This window comes from Poromitra crassiceps (genome assembly GCF_964638095.1).
Source record: "Poromitra crassiceps genome assembly, chromosome: 16".
Classification (NCBI taxonomy): Eukaryota; Metazoa; Chordata; class Actinopteri; order Beryciformes; family Melamphaidae; genus Poromitra; species Poromitra crassiceps.
Genome location: NC_139645.1, coordinates 19,675,572 through 19,693,882, shown reverse-complemented (window position 1 = coordinate 19,693,882; position 18,311 = coordinate 19,675,572). Strand labels below are relative to the sequence as shown.

At 46.4% G+C, this 18,311-nt stretch overlaps 2 protein-coding genes across 6 annotated transcripts in view; both read left to right on the top strand.

Moving 5' to 3' along the window:
- Positions 1 to 14,638, top strand: part of fhod1 (formin homology 2 domain containing 1) — a gene marked incomplete at its 5' end in the record, with an annotated part of 97,995 nt that extends 83,357 nt beyond the window's left edge. For all 5 annotated transcript variants that reach the window (XM_083652998.1, XM_083652997.1, XM_083652996.1 and 2 more), the window contains 9 exons: positions 909 to 1,064; positions 2,116 to 2,298; positions 2,684 to 2,803; positions 4,877 to 5,038; positions 5,529 to 5,719; positions 8,458 to 8,650; positions 9,706 to 9,892; positions 10,579 to 10,755; positions 13,555 to 14,638. In XM_083652998.1, the coding sequence (XP_083509124.1) occupies positions 909 to 1,064; positions 2,116 to 2,298; positions 2,684 to 2,803; positions 4,877 to 5,038; positions 5,529 to 5,719; positions 8,458 to 8,650; positions 9,706 to 9,892; positions 10,579 to 10,755; positions 13,555 to 13,637 (1,452 nt within the window). In that variant the 3' untranslated portion in view covers positions 13,638 to 14,638. The remainder of the gene's footprint in view (positions 1 to 908; positions 1,065 to 2,115; positions 2,299 to 2,683; positions 2,804 to 4,876; positions 5,039 to 5,528; positions 5,720 to 8,457; positions 8,651 to 9,705; positions 9,893 to 10,578; positions 10,756 to 13,554) is intronic.
- A 3,414-nt stretch (positions 14,639 to 18,052) lies between these two features.
- slc9a5 (solute carrier family 9 member A5) overlaps positions 18,053 to 18,311 on the top strand; it is a gene marked incomplete at both ends in the record, with an annotated part of 42,756 nt that continues 42,497 nt past the window's right edge. The window contains 1 exon segment of the mRNA XM_083653176.1: positions 18,053 to 18,311. This exon segment is cut by the window's right edge and continues 54 nt beyond it. Coding sequence (XP_083509302.1) covers positions 18,053 to 18,311 — 259 coding nt within the window.

Below are 18,311 nucleotides of genomic sequence, written 5' to 3'. Positions count from 1 at the left end.
AGGCGTAAACGTATAGACGTAGCCACCGTGACATCACCCATTGGTTTGTGGTTATTTGAAGTCAGAAGCAGCTCGTACGAGACCAGCTGGTTTCTCACAGAGCCGCAGCGCCGCCTGCTATTGGTCCGGTAAGCTGCGTGATCACTGGACAGACGACCCGTCAATCACTCCCCAAAGCATTGTCTGCTTTATCCTTTATTTGACTCTAAATGGGACCAGCATTTACTAAATTAACTTCATGTTGTATTGAAGAAGACTTGAAACTAGCGGTTGAGACCTAAACTCATTAGGAAAGTCTTTACTGAGGTCATCAATCAAGTGAGAAATAGTTATTTTCCATTGACTTGTTTTTGCAGCCAGTGAAGTCGCCCCACTTCCACATTGGCTTAATTTTTCCGCCGCAGAGGTTTCCCCTTGACTTAAACCCAGGTGATGGAAACGCATCTATTTCACATTAGATTTTTTGCTACGTGTCAAAAAATATATATAAATAACTTTTTCAGTCTGGTTCAGACCAAAGAAAACCGGCTGTAGATGGGATGAGACGAGATCACCTTCTGAATGTTGCTGTGTGTCTTTTTTTCTGACCCCCCCCCCCCCCCCACCCCCAATTTTCTCCCCAACTGTACTTGGCCAATTTCCCCCTGCTGCCCTGGTCGCTGCTCCACCCTCTGCCGATCTTGGGAGAGCCGTAGACTAGCACCATGCTTCCTCTGTGACATGCCGCCGCTTCTTTTCACCTGACAGCGGGGAGCTTCACCGGCAGGATGTAGCACGTGCGAGGATCACGCTATTTCCCACACCGGTTCCCTTCCGCCCCAAACAGGCGCCCCGACCATTGTGTGTACTGTCTTTAAATGAGGTATTCCCAATAATAACCATGCTTCTGTGGATTGAAATGTGTTTAGAAGGGAGCAGAGGTGAAGAAATCAGAGATCCACGTTCTGGACCCGAAGAGGAGCAATGCCATCAACATCGGCATGACCGTCCTGCCGGCCGCGCACGTCATCAAGTCCGCCATCCTCAACTTCGATGAGTTCGCCATCAGCAAGGAGGGGATAGAGGTAAGAAACGGTTTCCGCCTGCAGGAGGCGCTGTGGAGCTGGAAGTAATGTTACTGTAACACACTCACAGGATTACAGATTAGACCTGTGCTATAGTGATTAGAGATTAGTGCTGTCAAAGTGAGTACATCTGTTCTGGTACAGCGGTCACTTTATAACTGAGTCTAAATTCAATTTAGCTAAACTGAACTAATCTAAGGTAGGATAACCTGAATTAAACACAAATTATAAGGGTACTTTTTGACACCTGCCTTGTTTAGTTGGGTTGAATTAGTTGGTTTCCCCCCTTGGTGCGGTTTGTTTGGGCAGGTGTGAACACATCAATCGCACTTGAGTGCGGACCAAACAACCGGACCGAGACTTTGTTGAAGAGGTGGTCTCGGTCCGGTTCCAAACTAACTCTGGTACAGTTCGTTTGTGGTGAGAACCTGATCCGACCTCGATCCCATCCAACTACCAGGTGTACTCATATACTCATATACTCATAAACATGCTCCTGACTCATTTGCTCCGTGGGTTTGAGCTAAACAGCTCCTGTAGCCATGTGTACTCTGCATTCTACATACTCTGCATTCTGTACATGCTCAATATATTAGCTCCTTTATTCTGCTCAGTTGTCTGAAGGCAGCACGTCATCTTTGAAAAGTGTGAAGCAGTGTAGTATTTTCAAGACATTTCCTCAAAGTGCATTGGGCATTGTGCTAGCCTGGTATATTGCCCAGATGATTACAGTAACATAACAGTTGCATAGCAATGTGCACTAGTCCAGAACACAGGACCTTCTTCCTGTAGTTACTTACTTGCTCCCGCCCCAGAAACATCTGACCAATAAGCAGAGTGAACGTTCTCACATGGTTTGTGTAGTGATGCATTTTGGTTCACTTGGGTTTCTCTCCGTGTGAAAACAAACTGAGCCAAGGGGCAACGAACCAGAGCAAATTAATCCTGTGTGTGGAAAATGCCCTAAGACCCTAAGATAGACTAAACCAGGCTAGATAGACTGAAGCAGACTAAGCTGACCCCCATGTGTGCTGTGCTGTGTGCTGTGTAGAAGATCCTGACCATGACTCCCACAGAGGAGGAGAAGCAGAAGATCCAGGAGGCTCAGCTGGCCAGCCCTGACGTTCCTCTGGGCACAGCCGAGCAGTTCCTGCTCAGCCTAGCCTCCATCAGCGGCCTGACCGCACGGCTGCAGCTCTGGGCCTTCAAACTCAACTATGAAGCTCTGGAGAAGGTACAATACTGCTAAACACTGTGGACTAACACTTACACAGGTACTAGTATTAAGTATGAAGCTCTGGAGAAGGTACATACTGCTAAATACTGTTTAGTAACAGAAACAAAATCAATTTTTGAAAATGCCTTTGTGTAGCCTAGCGCGCAGCAAGATGATGTCACTATGAACAAATGAACAAGAGAGGCACAGCCAATCACATCACATGATTTTATTACATCATCATGAATCCACCTTGGTCATCCTCTGCTGTCTCTCTCTGTCTCTCTCTCTCTCTGTGTCTCTGTCTCTGTCTCTCTCTCTGTCTGTCTCTCTCTGTCTCTCTCTCTCTGTCTCTCTCTCTCTCTCTGTCTCTCTCTCTCTCTCTCTCTCTCTCTCCCTGCAGGAGATCGCGGAGCCTCTGTTTGACTTGAAACTGGGCATGGAGCAGCTCGCCAAGAACCAGACGTTCAAGAGGATCCTGGCCACGCTGCTCGCCATCGGAAACTTCCTCAACAGCTCCAACGTGAGAAGAACCACGTTACGCTGGTTTTGTCTTTTTCTTCTTTTGGGTTTTACCGGCTACAGGCCGTGACTGTAAGGTGCTTGCAGAGCAGAATACTGAGTAGAATACTATGAAACTTGTTGAGCCATGTCTCATGGTTCTAACTCAGAACCATAGTTTTTCTTGGGATGGGGCGGCAAAATCATGTTTCTTGATTGTCTGCATCAGAGAACAGGAGGAGCCATTGATGTCCAAGATATTGTGTGTGATGTACAGACAATTAAACAAACATTGTAGTGCCTCCCTAGGTTTAATTAGTGGTATTTTCACTATGCCATAATTAAGCAATATCACACTGGAGGTCATGCTGTTGTACTGTCATATCATCATCTGTGATTATCTTCAGCATGAGGCCACACTGACAACATGCCAACTGGCTAGCCAGGGCTAATGCTAATTTCCTGGCTGTCAGTGACACTCAATCAGTTTGATAGAAAAGTCAGAGACAATAAGTTGGCTGGAGAGAGAATCAGTCTATAACCTGCTGAAGAGCAACACTGCAAAAACAAAAGTCTCCATCTTAAGCCGTTCAGTCTAATCCTGACTCTGAAGTCCAAATTTTCTTAAATTATGTGAAGAAATCTGCCATTGATTTGCTGATTTCACGGATTTCTTTCTAGTTTTTAATGCAAATCAGTTTGTTTCAACAACTTTGTAGAATCAAGAGTGATTTTATTTGACAGCAGTGCAGTGATCTGCCTTATTCTGGCTGATTTCAACACACTCATTTCTAGAAAAAGTGAAATCATGTCATCCAATTATGATTTTAGGACTCGATGATATAATAGACGACATGACTTGTTAAGATGGAGATTCTTTTTAGCAGTGAAGTGTGCCAGCCATGTTTGTGAAAAGGGTCAAGGTCAGAGGTGTAGTGCTATCTTGAGAAGTGAGGGAACGCACCTATTTGCGGAACACCCCCCTCCCCCAGCACACGCACAGGTCCCCCCGCACGCACACACACTACACTGACACACACACATAATTTATTGTGTCCTCTAGACACTGCAGAAGTAGCCCATGACAGAGTCAGTTATCACAAACAGCTAAGCTAAACAAGCACAAGGCTGCATAATTGATCATTTGGCACGGCGGCTGGCATTTTTAGCAAGTAACTTACCATTTTGTGGCGAATTCTGGCGTTGCAAATTGCAATCTGGTGATTAACGCTAAATTTTGATTAGCGTTAATTGAAAATAAATCTCGGTAATGTAACGTGCACTCCATAGTAAAATGTACACCGCTTGCGCATGTGCAGAAACTGAGAAACCGGACCGGTGTGCTTCCGTGTGTAGCTGATTTGGCCCAGGGGGCGTGTGCCTGCCTGGTGCCAAAACAGCTTTTAACATTGTTTCTAAATGATTGTAAACGTACCTTTTTCGCAACTGGTCCGAAAAATGAAAGGATGTTTGGCTGCCTTTTCATCTTTACTTGTTATCTCGTCAGGTACTGGGAGAAAAAAAACATTTTGATGCTTAAAATGCCACTACTAGCTAGTTAAGGTGGACCGGTGGAGTGTTTCCCTCTTCCTTCAAGCCAGAGTTGATACCATGTGAATCATTCAGCCCACCTTAAATTTAAGGTGGAACGTTTCCTTCTTCCTTCAAGCCACGACTCACGAGTTGATGCCATGTGAATCATTCAGCCCACCTTAAATATAGACGAATGACAACTTTGTCCAGATTCACTCGTTTTATTGGCTCCACATACACACACACGTTGACACACAAAACACTGCTTGGAGAAGTATGGGAACGCCGTTCCCACGCGTTCTGCCGGGACTACACCACTGGTCAAGGTCACATGACTGCAGTGTTGTCAGTTGTCTTTGACCCGGAGGAACAGACGGTGTGAAGTTCAGTCCTGTTTATTGTGTCTTCAAACGGAGATTAGATGCAAGCAGCGATCCAGCTCCAGATCCTGTTTCCACACTGCTTTAATCTGATCCCACTGCTGCCGCAATAAACATGTCCTCTGTGTGTGTGTGTGTGTGTGTGTGTGTGTGTGTGTGTGTGTGTGTGTGTGTGTCTGCAGGCGAAGGGCTTTGAGCTGGGCTACCTGGAGAAGGTGGTGGAGGTGAAGGACACGGTGCACCGTCAGTCTCTGCTGCACCACACCTGCAGCCTGCTGGTGGAGAGCTTCCCCGAGTCCTCTGACATCTACTCTGAGATCCCTGCTATCAGCCGCTCCGCCAAGGTGCCACCACCTGAGCTCTGCATCTATAGAGCTCGGCAGACCACGTGATTGCGCATTGCATTGTGGGATGGTTTTCGCCATATTGGTTGTAATGCCTATTGCTTACATCAGTAACTCGTTCATAATATTGGCTACATGAGGACGCTACTAGCTGGAAAATCGGAAAATATTTGTATTGTCAGATACGATTTTGTCAGAATCCCATAACTATGTGTTGTAGGTAGAGGAAAAAAACAATGATTAAAATAGTAATTACCTTCTCTCTGTTTACTTCTTGTAAATTAAAAGTTTAACAAGTCAACAAGTCATCAATTTGCTAGGGACCCCCTGGAACCTCCTTGAGGACCCCTGGTGGTCCCCGGACCCCACGTTGAGAACCACTGCTCTATTCTATTCTATCCTATTCTATTCTATTCTATTCTCTCAGCTGTTTGAAGTGATTGAACTGAGTTAGAACAGCAGGTGACCAGGTGAGGTCTTCTTCCTCCAGGTGGACTTTGAGCTGCTGTCGGAGAACCTGGTCCAGCTGGAGAGACGCTGCAAAGCATCATGGGATAACCTGAAGGTGGTGGCCAAACACGAGACCAAAGCTGTGCTGAGGAACAAGCTGACCGAGTTCCTGAAGGACTGCACGCAGCGCATCATCATCCTCAAGGTCGTCCACAGGAGGGTCATCAACAGGTCCGCACACACATAATACACTGTTAGCTCGCTAACTAGCCAGAAAACACACTGATGCAAATGTGGATGCTAGCTGCTATTAGGGCCATATGATTTCCGCAAAACAGATGGAATCATGGAATTTGGTGATAAAAATTGAATAAAATATTGCAGAATTCTCCATAAATTATGTGGGGGGGGGAGGAATTTCTTATGGCCATAGCTGCTACTAGCTTTGTTAGCTAGTCTGCTAATCAGATGTGTGTTAAAGGGGCCATATTATGCATTTCTTAATTTTGTATCATATATATGTTGTTACAATCTTGGATGGTCATATTAAACATGGGCTAAGCTTCAAATAAATAATGTGAAAGTGTTTTAATGTTACCCCCATGAACCACCCCTCGCGCCTATGAACTCTCGTAGACGAGATGACATGGATTTATGGCGATTTTGTGCGAGAACCATAATTTTTGTGACGTCAGTAAGGACTTGTTACCCTGGCAACAAAGCGTTGCCGCCGGCCGGCGCGCAGCGCGCGCACGCTAGCTCCCACCCTCCCTCTCTTCCCTGTTCTGTGTTTCAGTAACCCGCGGCGGCGTCACCACTCACCAGGCTCTCTCTAGCCTGGCTGTCTGGGACTAACACAACAGTAGTAGTCTCATGGAATAACGGATTCCAGACCGCAAAAACAAGGAGACGACATGGAAGTGAGCCAGGATGTAGGACTGAAGTGGTAAGTTCTGAAAATATGTGTCTCATTCCAGCATCGGTCCAATGTGCTGCTAGGAAGCGCTAACGTTACTTACCGGCTGGGTAACGTTAGCACTTGCTATTTAGCCTAGCAGCACAGCTGCCTTATAGACATGAACAACCGATGAATGACGAAAGGCACATATTTTCAGAACTTGTAACGTTAGTCCAACTTGCTGACTTCTCCAAGTCCTCATTTTGGTTTGGTCCGTGTAGCCTTTGCTAGGAGAGGCACACTATAGTCACAAGCATTTGGGAAGTTAGCTAACTAGCTACATTAGCTAGTGTGAAGCTCCCGGTGTAACGTTATGGCAGGCCGTGGTAATAGAATCCCTGCTTGGCCAGCCACTGAAGGAAATGTCCGGGTGCAGCCCGGCCTAGCGGAGCTGTAGATAGCTAGGGGGATGTTGATAAATCAATTGATAGCTTGCTTTATGTCCAAGTCATGTTTTTCATCGATGGTCAAATTCGTTTTGACAATCAGTTGCTCGTTGATATAATTGTTTTACAACTACCAAATTTAGTAGCCATAGCAGAGATCGCCTGTCTGTTTCTGTTATGCATGACTATCTATCTATCTATCTATCTATCTATCTATCTATCTATCTATCTATCTATCTATCTATCTATCTTATCTAGATAGATAGATAGATAGATAGATAGATAGTCAGACAGACAGACAGACAGACAGACAGACAGACAGTCTCGCTTCTACAGCGATAGCTCTCTGGGCAGAAGTTTGCAAACGCAAAAACTCCTCGCGCTGCCCACCTGGAGTATTTTCCAGAGGGTGGGGGTTCAGGGACAGGACCTAAAAACAGAGCGTTTCAGACAGAGGGTGAACTGAAGGGGGCAGTGAGAGCCAGTACAAGATAAACAATGAGTTTTTTAAACTATGACTGATGCAATAAGTTACTCTACTGGAGGCCAACAATAAAATAATAATACATTATATTAGCAAAATATGGGCCCTTTAACAACAAGACAGTGATGCTTAGCTGACCATATGCTATGGTTAGCTAGCTACTGTAACAAGCTGACATTTTAAACTCTAAACACATGAGATGGAGCATGATGAGACGATCAGTCCAGTCAGAAACAGACATTAACAGTCTGTTCTGTTGAGATGACAGAGACAGTCAGCTGTTCACAGAGCTGAGGACCTCCAAGATGGCTGTCGGCGCATTGCATTACTTGAACACCCTCTGTATATACAGGCTATCCATGCACACACAGGCAGACAGTATAGTCCACACAGCCTTGAAAGTGATTGGAAAGAATGAATCACTGACGCTCCAGTCCATCTTTGAGAAAAAGGTGATCAGCCTGGCTCATAAAGTCTTGACTGACCCTTCTCACATTTTATTTTCGGAATATGAGTTGCTACCATCCGGGAGAAGATTCAGAGCTAGCAAACACAGGAGCAACCGCTATAAGCTCTCCTTTCTCACCACCTCTATTGCACTGTTGAACAAACAGCCTGCTCTTCCCCCAGGTGTAGCACTCCAGTGAGGTTAGGTAGGTATCCAAGTAGGAGCGGTATTTAAAGCCTTATGTTTGTTTGTTTTTGTTTTTACTGCTCTTACTTTGGTCTTATTCTCTTACCTCTTAATCCTATTTTTATTGGTTTATTCTTTTACTCTTTTATTCTTTTATCTAATCCGCTGCCGATTTTTATTTTATTTTTTACTTTTATGATTTTTTATGGTATTATGGTTTTATTGCTTATTTTATTCTTCCCTTACTAATGGGATTGGATGATTTAAACACACCATGCAATAGGGCTGTGCAATCTTGTGCCTTAGCTGGCACTCTTCCTGTGTTTTAGTGCAATGCTGTGACTGTGACCGTGTCTGTTCTGTGTTACTGTCTGTTACACCTATGTTGGCACAAGCACTTTTTGCCCAAGACAAATGTCCCTCCTGGGACAATAAAGTTGATCTCATCTCATCTCATCTCATCTCATTTCATCTCATCTCATCTCATATACGTACTTCCTCTCCCAGGTTCCACTCCTTCCTGCTGTTCCTGGGTCAGCCGTCATCCTCGGTGCGGGACATCAAGGTGACCAGCTTCTGTCGGATCATCAGTGAGTTCTCTCTGGAGTACCGGACCACCAGGGAGCGGGTCCTGACCCACAAACGCAAACGGGCCGCCCACCGAGAGCGCACCAAGACCCGCGGCAAGATGATCACCGAGGTAAACGCTCCATCCCGCCTCCCTCAACCACCGTCCTCACAGTGCCGTCGAGCAAGGCACTTCAAGCACTAGACTGGACATTGAGGGAATTTGTCCAATTGGTCTTCTTACCTGCATACTAACATTTTTGCATATAAATTAGCTTAAAGGGACCGTTCCCCCCAAAAATCCAAAATACATATTTTTCCTCTTACCTGTAGTGCTATTTATCCAACTAGATCGTTTTGCTGTGACTGAGTTGCAGAGTTTTGAATCTTTTCAGGGCTTATTGTACCCCTCTTTATACTATTCCGTTCCTTCAGATGAGACGTTAAACCGAGGTCCTGACTCTTTTAGGTCATTAAAGATCCCATCCGCACCCTTCACAAGAGTAGGGGTGTCACCCTGGTGCCCTGGCTTCCCACTCAGGCCTTCCTTCAATCATGGCCACCTAATCATCCCTCGTTAGTTAATTAGCACATTCAGTCCTCAACTCTCCACTGTGAAACTGATGTGTGGTGAGCGTTCTGGTGCAAACTGGCTGCTGTGCATCACCCAGGTGGGTGCTCCACATCGGTGGTGGATGAGCTGAGTTCCCTCCCCTGATATGCGAAGCGCTTTGAGTGTCTAGAAAGGCGCTATATAAATCCAATCCATTTATTATTATTATTAATTATTACTGTCCCCTTGTGGGTGAAGTTTAAAAAGGCGAGCATCCACATGATAAAGGGTGCTTATAATGACTGTGGATTTTTCTCAACAAACCCAGGTGGAGTAGTGCGAATGCCTTGTTCTGCAGAGCGAGATGTGCTGTTGAGGAATCTGATGTACAAGTTAATTTACCGACTGAATGATTCTCAGAATGCCATTAGCCTGATGCTGTCAGATGCTAGTTTCAGTGATGTGCGACACCACATAATTATGTGGAAACATTGGTATGATTGCCTTTTATAGTAACTGGCAACGGTTTTCCCTTTTATCTTAGGGTTTGTGTTTGTGTTTTTAATGTTGTATGTTTTTTAATGGACTCTTGAGTCTGACGATAAAGCTGATGATCTCTCTCTCTCTCCTCTCAGACGGAGAAGTTTTCGGGGGCGGGGGTCTCTCGTCGGGACGGCTCCTCCCCCGTCTCCATGGCGGCGGAGGCGGAGCCAGGTCAGGAGGAGGAGCATGAGAACATGAAGAACCTGCTGATCAGCAGCACCAGCTGCAGCAACATGGCCGCCGATCAGCGAGGCCTGAGGCGCTCCAGAGCCGTGCGCAGTAAGAGACAGACACACACACACACACAAACACACACACACACACACACACACACACACACACACACACACACACAGACAGACAGACAGACAGGCACACACACAGATAGACAGACAGACAGGCAAGCAGACAGACAGATAGACAGTCAGACACAAACAGACAGACACACACACACACACACACACACACACACACACACACACAGACAGACACACAGACAGACACACACACAGTCAGACACAAACAAACACAGACAGACAGACACACAGACAGACACAGACAGACAGACAGACAGACACAAACAAACAGACAGACAGACAGACAGACACACAGATTAACACACAGCTTTATCCATATCCACAGTGCTGGTTAGTGTCACTCTATGTAATTAAACTTGTGTGCTTAACAGAAGTTTGTGATCAGTCAGCAAGATCATCTTCACAAATGCATTTAACCGAAAATCCCATTGACTTTTTTCACGTAAGAACCAGGAAGTGCAGGGACTTCTGGGTAAGCCTACAAAAATACCTCATCCCTGCAGTACTCTATATCTTTAACTACGTTTGATGGCAGTGAAAGTGCTTTTAGTAATAGTATAGTTGTGCAGTACTGTAGGACTGTATGTATGTGAGTGTGTTACAGACTGTTGTGTGTCAGTAGTGGACCTGGTTCTGGTCTGTGTGCAGGTCTGGGCAGAGTGAGTCCGTCACAGCTGTCCATCGCTAAAGAAGACGGCGCCGCCTCCCAGGACGACGCCACGGACGAGATCATGGACCGGCTGGTCAAGTCGGTCACCCACAACCCCTCAGACCGCGCCTCCAGCCCCAAGACACGCAAACGCTCCCGCCTCAACAGGAAGTCATGTGAGTACACGGGCTAATGCCATTGGCTGTTTGCGGTTCGTCCTCATGTAGGGTTTCCGCGGGTCCTTAAAAAAATCTAAAATCCGGGGCGCCCCGGTGGCTCACCTGGTAGTGCACGTACCACAAAGGCTTAATCCTTCGCACGGCTGACCCGGGTTTGAATCCCACCTGTGGTCCTTTGCCGCATGTCATCCCCTCTCTCTCCCCACGTTTCCTATCTGCCTACTGTAAAATAATCTGAATTATAGGCCTGAAAATGTCTGAAATTCGACAGCATTTATTAGGGGTGGGGGAAAAAATCGATTCACCTAAGTATCGCGATTTTTAATGTCACGATTTTTTGGATCGATCTTTTATTCCAGAATCGATAATCGCAAATTAAAAAAAAAAAAAAAAAAAATTTTTTTTTTTTTGGGTGCTTGCAGTCAGGCCACTCACTGAACAGCAGGCCAGGCGCCGCCTACTGGTTTACTAGTGGTTTTATTACTTTATTAGTTAGTCTGAAGTAATAATTACACTTCAGGGTTAAAGTGGGTGCATCTCATTGTAAAATTGGACTTCAAACGGCCCAAATCTGGCTTCAAACGGCCCAAATTTCACGCGCGTTGGCCCATATCGGCCTGGCCTGCTTGGTATCTAATGCCCGGCCTGAATTATGATCCCAGTCCGCCCCTGTTTTTAACTATATCGCCCAGCCCTACTCATGATATATAATATACAGTCTCTAGTGTATGATTCAACTTTTCCCATGTTCTAATCTAGTGTAAAAAAGCAAACAAACTGAAAAAATAAAAGAAAAAAATAAACAAAAATCGCAATAAATCGTAATATCGAATCGCAATAATCGTAGAATCGCAATACTTAAGAATCGCAATATAAATCGAATCGGCACCCAAGAATCGTGATAGTATCGAATCGGGAGATAAGTGAATCGCCACAGCCCTAGCATTTATATAGAATGTCTTAAATATGATTTTGCTAAATTGTTAGGGTTATGAAGTTGTAATCTGGTTGAAGCATTTTTCCATCAAAGGTAAATGACACAGATATGACACAGGTATAGCTGGACTTACCCTGTCTGCCCCATTCACTTCAACAGAGAGACAAAGTGACCGCCTACTTCCTGCTTCAGCTACCAAACCAGCTGCGAAAAAAATATGAATGGTGGTGAAGGGCGAGAGACGTTCTTTTTTTTTTAATCCCGTTTAAATAGACCCTTTTCACGGGGGCCATTTTGTGTGGAGAAGGCAGGGTAAACACAGGTGCAAGCAAAACACCAATGAGGGTTTCCAACTTCCATGATTGGAATTTGGTCTGGTTCTGGTCCTGGGCTGGCCCGTGGAGTGTGGTCTGGTTCTGGTGCTGGGCTGGCCCGTGGAGTGTGGTCTGGTTCTGGTGCTGGGCTGGCCCGTGGAGTGTGGTCTGGTTCTGGTGCTGGGCTGGCCCGTGGAGTGTGGTCTGGTTCTGGTCCTGGGCTGGCCCGTGGAGTGTGTGGTCTGGGTCTGGTTCTGGGCTGGCCCGTGGAGTGTGTGGTCTGGGTCTGGTTCTGGGCTGGCCCATGGAGTGTGTGGTCTGGTTCTGGTCCTGGGCTGGCCGGAGGAGTGTGGTCTGGTTCTGGTCCTGGTTCTGGCCAGTGGAGTGTGTGGTCTGGGTCTGGTTCTGAGCTGGCCCGTGGAGTGTGGCAAGGCCGTTCAGGCCCGTTCTGTTTTTCTGTGTTGAGCCATAACAGCAGCATGTGTCCAAAACAGCTGCTATCTCTCTCCAGTTCATATCTCTGTTTCCACTTCCTTACTAAAGCCCCCCCCCACCACACACACACACACACACACACACACACACACACACACACACACTGTCTGTCTGGACCACGCTCTGCCCCCACTCACCCTGTGACGTCACTCAGTACCTCAGCTAGTGGACTCAGGTCGCTTTGACCTACTGTACTTGTTGGAACTGAGTATGTCCCAGGGTTCTTACACATATTTCCAAACCTTGATTTGTTTGTAAGATGTTGTGTGGTGGTCAATATGATTTATGCAGATAGACATCTCCCCCCCTGCTAACTAGGTCATATCACTGTAGAGATGAAGCTTGTTCTTCACAGCCATAAATATCAGAAGATGTTGAGATGATTGGCAGGGTTCCATATTGTTCCAGGCAGAACCTAGATGTGATGTGGGTCAGAGCCTAGATGATGTGGGTCAGAGCCTAGATGTGATGTTGGTGCAGCTATTTGATATAATGCATGCTGACAGTGGCTGGCTCATAAGAGCATCCCTCTATCTGAACATTATTCTTCACATCAACACAAACTGGACTCGAAGTGAGTCTACAACAAGATCGAATCTAGAATGATGTGTGTGTCGGACCTGAACCACAACATTTTCCAGACCCCCCCCCCCCCCCCCCCCCCCCCCCCCATTCCCAAACTATTCAAGACCTGGAAATGATCCAATTATTTTTGAATACTTTTCCAGACCTGCGTACGAACCGTGACCCAGTTAACTGTTCAAAAGACATGAGAAGGGTTTTATTGTTTTGAGTCGGCCGTTGTTAGGAGGAGGAATCCACGACCACGTGATTCACCTTCTACTCCCCTCTGTCTCAGGATCAGAATCATGTTCTTCATGATGTTTTCAGATGAAATGGAGTTTAGTTCAAAGTTGAATTGAATCTAATGGCGTGTGTGTGTGCGTGTGTGCGTGTGTGTGTGTGTGTGTGTGTGCGCGTGTGTGTGTGTGTGTGTGTGTGTGTGTGTGTGTGTGTGTGCGCGCGTGCGTCCGTGTGTGTGTCTTACAGTGCGCAGGACTCTGAAGAGCGGCCTCAGTCTGGATGTGGTCCAGGCTTTGGGTCTCAACAACAAGACCGGAGACAACATCTGAGACAGACAGACACACACACACACACACACACACACACACACACACACACACACACACACACACACACACACACACACACACACACACACACAGTAACACACACAAACACTGTCTACAGACTGCTGGCCACCACAGACTGACCTGGGAGCAGCGTGGGAAGTGACTGTTGATGGATCTATTGATTGAGGACGAGGATCTGAGGAGAATCTCCAACCTCCACCCAGGACTCTTTGGATTTTGACCTTTTAAGCACTGAAAACTGCAGAAAACAAATCGCTCATATTCAAAAGAAAATTCCACGAAAGACTTGTGGATTTTAGAAAAATGCAGTCCTTTTTTAAAGTTAATGGACGCCTAGAGAAAGTACTTGGTATTGCAGCCAGACGCAGCAGCAGGAACCTGTGTCGTCCGTCAAATTTCACCAAAATTGACTGACATTGAAACGTCCTTGAATTTGATGAGTGAGTGAGTGAGTGAATGAGTGAGTGAGTGAGTGAATGAGTGAGTGAGTGAGTGAATGAGTGAGTGAGTGAGTGAGTGAGTGAGTGAGTGTGAGAGCGTTTCAGAACACACACAAGATTATTCAATTCACGCAAAACACAACACATCCACTTGTTGCGTTTCTGTCACTCTGGTGCGTGCACGGGGTGGGTGTGTATATTAAATGCCACTGGTAATTTCACCACACCAAAGATGAACAGCTCTGCTGACTGTTTTAAAGTTCTTGTTTGTATTTCTGTAAAAAAAAAACACACAGTTTATTCTAACACTATATACTGTTCTGAGCACGTGCTTCTGCTGTGAGATATGAGTTCTGCTTATCATGTACAGTTGTGCCTTTTTGCACGGGGAGTCGTTTGGTTTAAGTTAAGTTTGGCTCACTCTCCCTCTGTTGTAGGTTTGTGAATGTGCCGCTGTCAGCCGACAGATCCTGAAACACTTTTAACCTGAGAGCAAATCATTTTATAGAAAGGTTTTTAAATGAAAGACTGAGCGTGTTCCAGGAGTTATTAATAAAGTTTATAAATAATGACGGATTTATTTATTTAGCGTTTTAGCATGTTGAAGAGTGCTGATGTAAATGCTAATCACTGAGAGTTCACTGTTTGATATTCCAAATAGGAATGAAGACAATCCCCCCCCCCCCCCCCCCAATTGTACATGGCCAATTCCCCCCTGCTGCCCCGGTCGCTACTCCACCCTCTGCGCTGATCTGTGGAGAGCCGTAGACTAGCACCATGCTCCCTCTGACACATGTGCAGTTGCCAGCCGCTTCTTTTCACCTGACAGCGGGGAGCTTCACCGGCAGGACGTAGTGCGTGGGAGGATCACGCTATTCACACCAGTTCCCTTCCGCCCCGTCCAACCAGAGGAGGCGCTAGTGCAGCGACCAGGACACATACCCTTAATTCGGCTTCCCGCCCGCAGACACAGCCAATCGTGCCTGTTTTTTTTACTTCTGAGGCGAACACAAAAGTATAAACCATAAGCAAACTGACTTCAGGCTTTTGCTTTTGAAAACCTCTTAAAGGACCAGTGTGTACTTTTTAGTGGCATATTCACCTTAAAGGGATAGTTCAGTTTGTTTGAAGTGGGGTCCTATCAGCTAGTTACATACACTAACTGAAATAGGTACAGTGTTCTAGACGCTGAGCGCACCGTTTATCGAGACCCAGCACTCTGCAGCAGCAGCCTCTGTCTCTCTACTACACGGGGCCAATAACTAAAACGCAATTTAGCCACCTAAAACAATGCCCACCTAAACAAATCAATATCGGTGTACATGCAAGCTCTATTTTGACAATTTTCAGCGCTTTACTTTACCGTCAAACAGCCCTCTCATTCGGCACTATTTCCTCCCACCCGTACAACTACTGTATTCCTCCGCTAAAAGCCAGCACAGAGCACAGAGCCACGGTTTACAAAACAGGAAGGCTTAGAAGAGAGACAAAACACTGACTTACTTTAGAGACAACAAGTCACCCGGCCTCTCTGGTCTGGGACGTTTTCCCCGAAAAAGGTCTGCAGGACACCCATGTGTGTATGCATTTAGCCAGCATATTATGGCAGTTCCTCATATCTCTCTTTCTGCCTGTTCACTCTGCAAAAGTTCCTCTTCTGTATATTACTCTCTCTGGTTCATAATTGTATCCTCTTGTCACCAAGGTGAATGGCATATCGTCCTCGCTATCAAAATCACTCATATTTTCGTTCGTGTATTCTATTTGTTGTCTTCACTAACAAGCCGGGAGAAATAACCCAAAATAACAGCTGATGCTGGTGCATGGTTGCATGATGTCATACATGTATACAATCTCCTGAATAATTGTGATGTAATGACAACCAAGTGTAAAAATAATAGAGACAAGGAAAGAACAAGAGGGGGGTGGGAAGAGGGTAGGGTAGAGATGTTGGGGGCTACTAATCTAAAGTTCATGCGTCAAATTCCTTATGATAATAATCTAAGAAGGGGTGCCAAGTCATTTCAAACTTTTCCAAAGAGCCCTGGACTGTGCATCTGACTTTTTCTAGCTTAAGAAATGACATTACCTCCCGAATCCAGCGTGAGTGTGATGGAGGTGTGGGCGATTTCCAGCTAAAAAGAATAAGCCGGCGAGCTAGTAATGTTGAAAAGGCCTTTAGATCTGATTGATGTCTGGATATCCCACTGTTGCTAGGGGCAACCCCAAATATTGCAGTGATTGGATCTGGGTCAATCTGTTTTTGACATATATATGAGAATGTATTAAAAATGTGTACAATTTTGGGCAAGTCCAAAACGTGTGGCCTAGAGTACCCAGAAACTGATGGCATCTGATGCAATTTGGGTTGCTGTAGCCTATGTAGATATAAAGAGCTCATTTATATTCCATTTCTGCCAAGTCCGTTCAGCTAGATGCCACTAAATTCAACACACTGGACCCTGAAGACCTTTTTAACATTCAACTCAAATTCAAGACCAACATATACTGTACATCCTCAAATAAACCTGAAGAGGTCAAAACAAGCGCAAATTCTCAATAGCAGCGACCAGATATGTGATGTCAGAGTGTGACATCATCCACTCCATTGTGAAACTTTTCGAAAACTACCCGCTAAAGCGTGGTGAACTTTTTGTGGACCGACCAACAGAGTGACTTTTAGCCTGGGTGAACCAGCCTTCGACGTGACGTCACATGACTCTGTCTGTAGGAGTTCCCAAACGTTTTCATCTTGGGACCCAAAAGATACATTTCGTGTCTCCCTGGGACCCAAACTTGCAAAAAAAACATACGGTAATGAGTTGCCATGACGACCAGTTGGCGACCCACCCCCCACGTGTCGGCGACCCAATTTGGGTCCCGACCCATAGTTTGGGAAACAGTAGCGTATAGGGAGGCTGGGGTTACCCAGGCTAGGTCACAGCTAAAAAAAAAACGGTTACTATTTATATGACTGGTTTTCACCTAGTACATCCTCTGCTACCATGCTACATCTGCTGCCGACATCAATAACATAACAGATCTTAAGGAACATGAACGTCCTGTGTGTTCACACAGTTTAGCTCTTTAGGAACATGAACTTCCTGTGTGTTCACACAGTTTAGCCATAGATCTTCTATTACTATCTAGATGATTCACCCCCCCCCCCCCCACATCTTTGGTTATGTGTACCTCTGTTTCTGTGATCTCCCTGCAACCTGGAGCTGTGCGAGCTATTCCCTTGCTGCATAGTCATATGATCACACCACCACCACACTGCTGCTGCACACCCACTTCCTTCCTGAGTCTGGGCACGATTTACACCACTTTTGGCATTGGGGGCGTGAACCAAGGAAACAGGAAACAAGTGCGGCAAAAGAAAAAACATCTTTGTTGCCGTTAGTTTGACGCGGCGAGGTTAAAAAAGCTTCTGTATTGGCTGAAAATATGTGACATTGTGAATCTGCGATGTTTCTACAAGAACTTGTTCAAAAACTCCGTTCGGTACGTCCATCTTTTGTTTTGTTGTTTGATTTTCTCATTCCGTTTCCGCTGCTTGTTTCCTGTCTAGGGCGGAAACAGGCCGAGTGACAAAATCCCTTGTAAACAGAGAGGTTAGATGAGATCTTACATGATTGAAGAGCCCATGCTTGCCTTTACCTAGCCCCCCCCAAAAAAATCAGTAAGTCCGCCCCTGGGCAGGTCACATGTCGCACGGCTCCCCTCCCTCCTCCCTCCTCTCTCTCTCTCTCTCTCTCTCTCTCTCTCTCTCTCTCTCTCTCTCTCTCTCTCTCTCTCTGAGCGGTGTGTGTTGATGTTGTAAACCGGTGTTGTGAGTGTGAGCAGCCCGTGCTCGTGTCGTGTCGTGTGTGTGAGTATAAAGGCAGAGGGATGCTGCCAGCAGCAGCCTGAGGAGAGGAGACGGACAGACAGTCTGGCTGGAGGAGGAGGAAGATGCTGTCACAGCTCACCGTCACGCTGCTCCTGCTGCTGCCGCCGGGGGCCGCCGGCGCCGGCGCCGGCACAGAGCCGCCCGGGCTCGCTGTCTCTCCCTCCGCCCCGGTCTCCCTGCTCCCGCCGCCCGGCCCCGGGGTGCCCTCGGCCCGGTCCGCCGCGGAGCAGCCGGCCGGGCACGGAGAGGAGGCGGCGGCGGGGGGACAGGGTCATCACGGCGGGGGGTACCGGGTGGTCCAGTGGGAGTGGAGCTACGTGC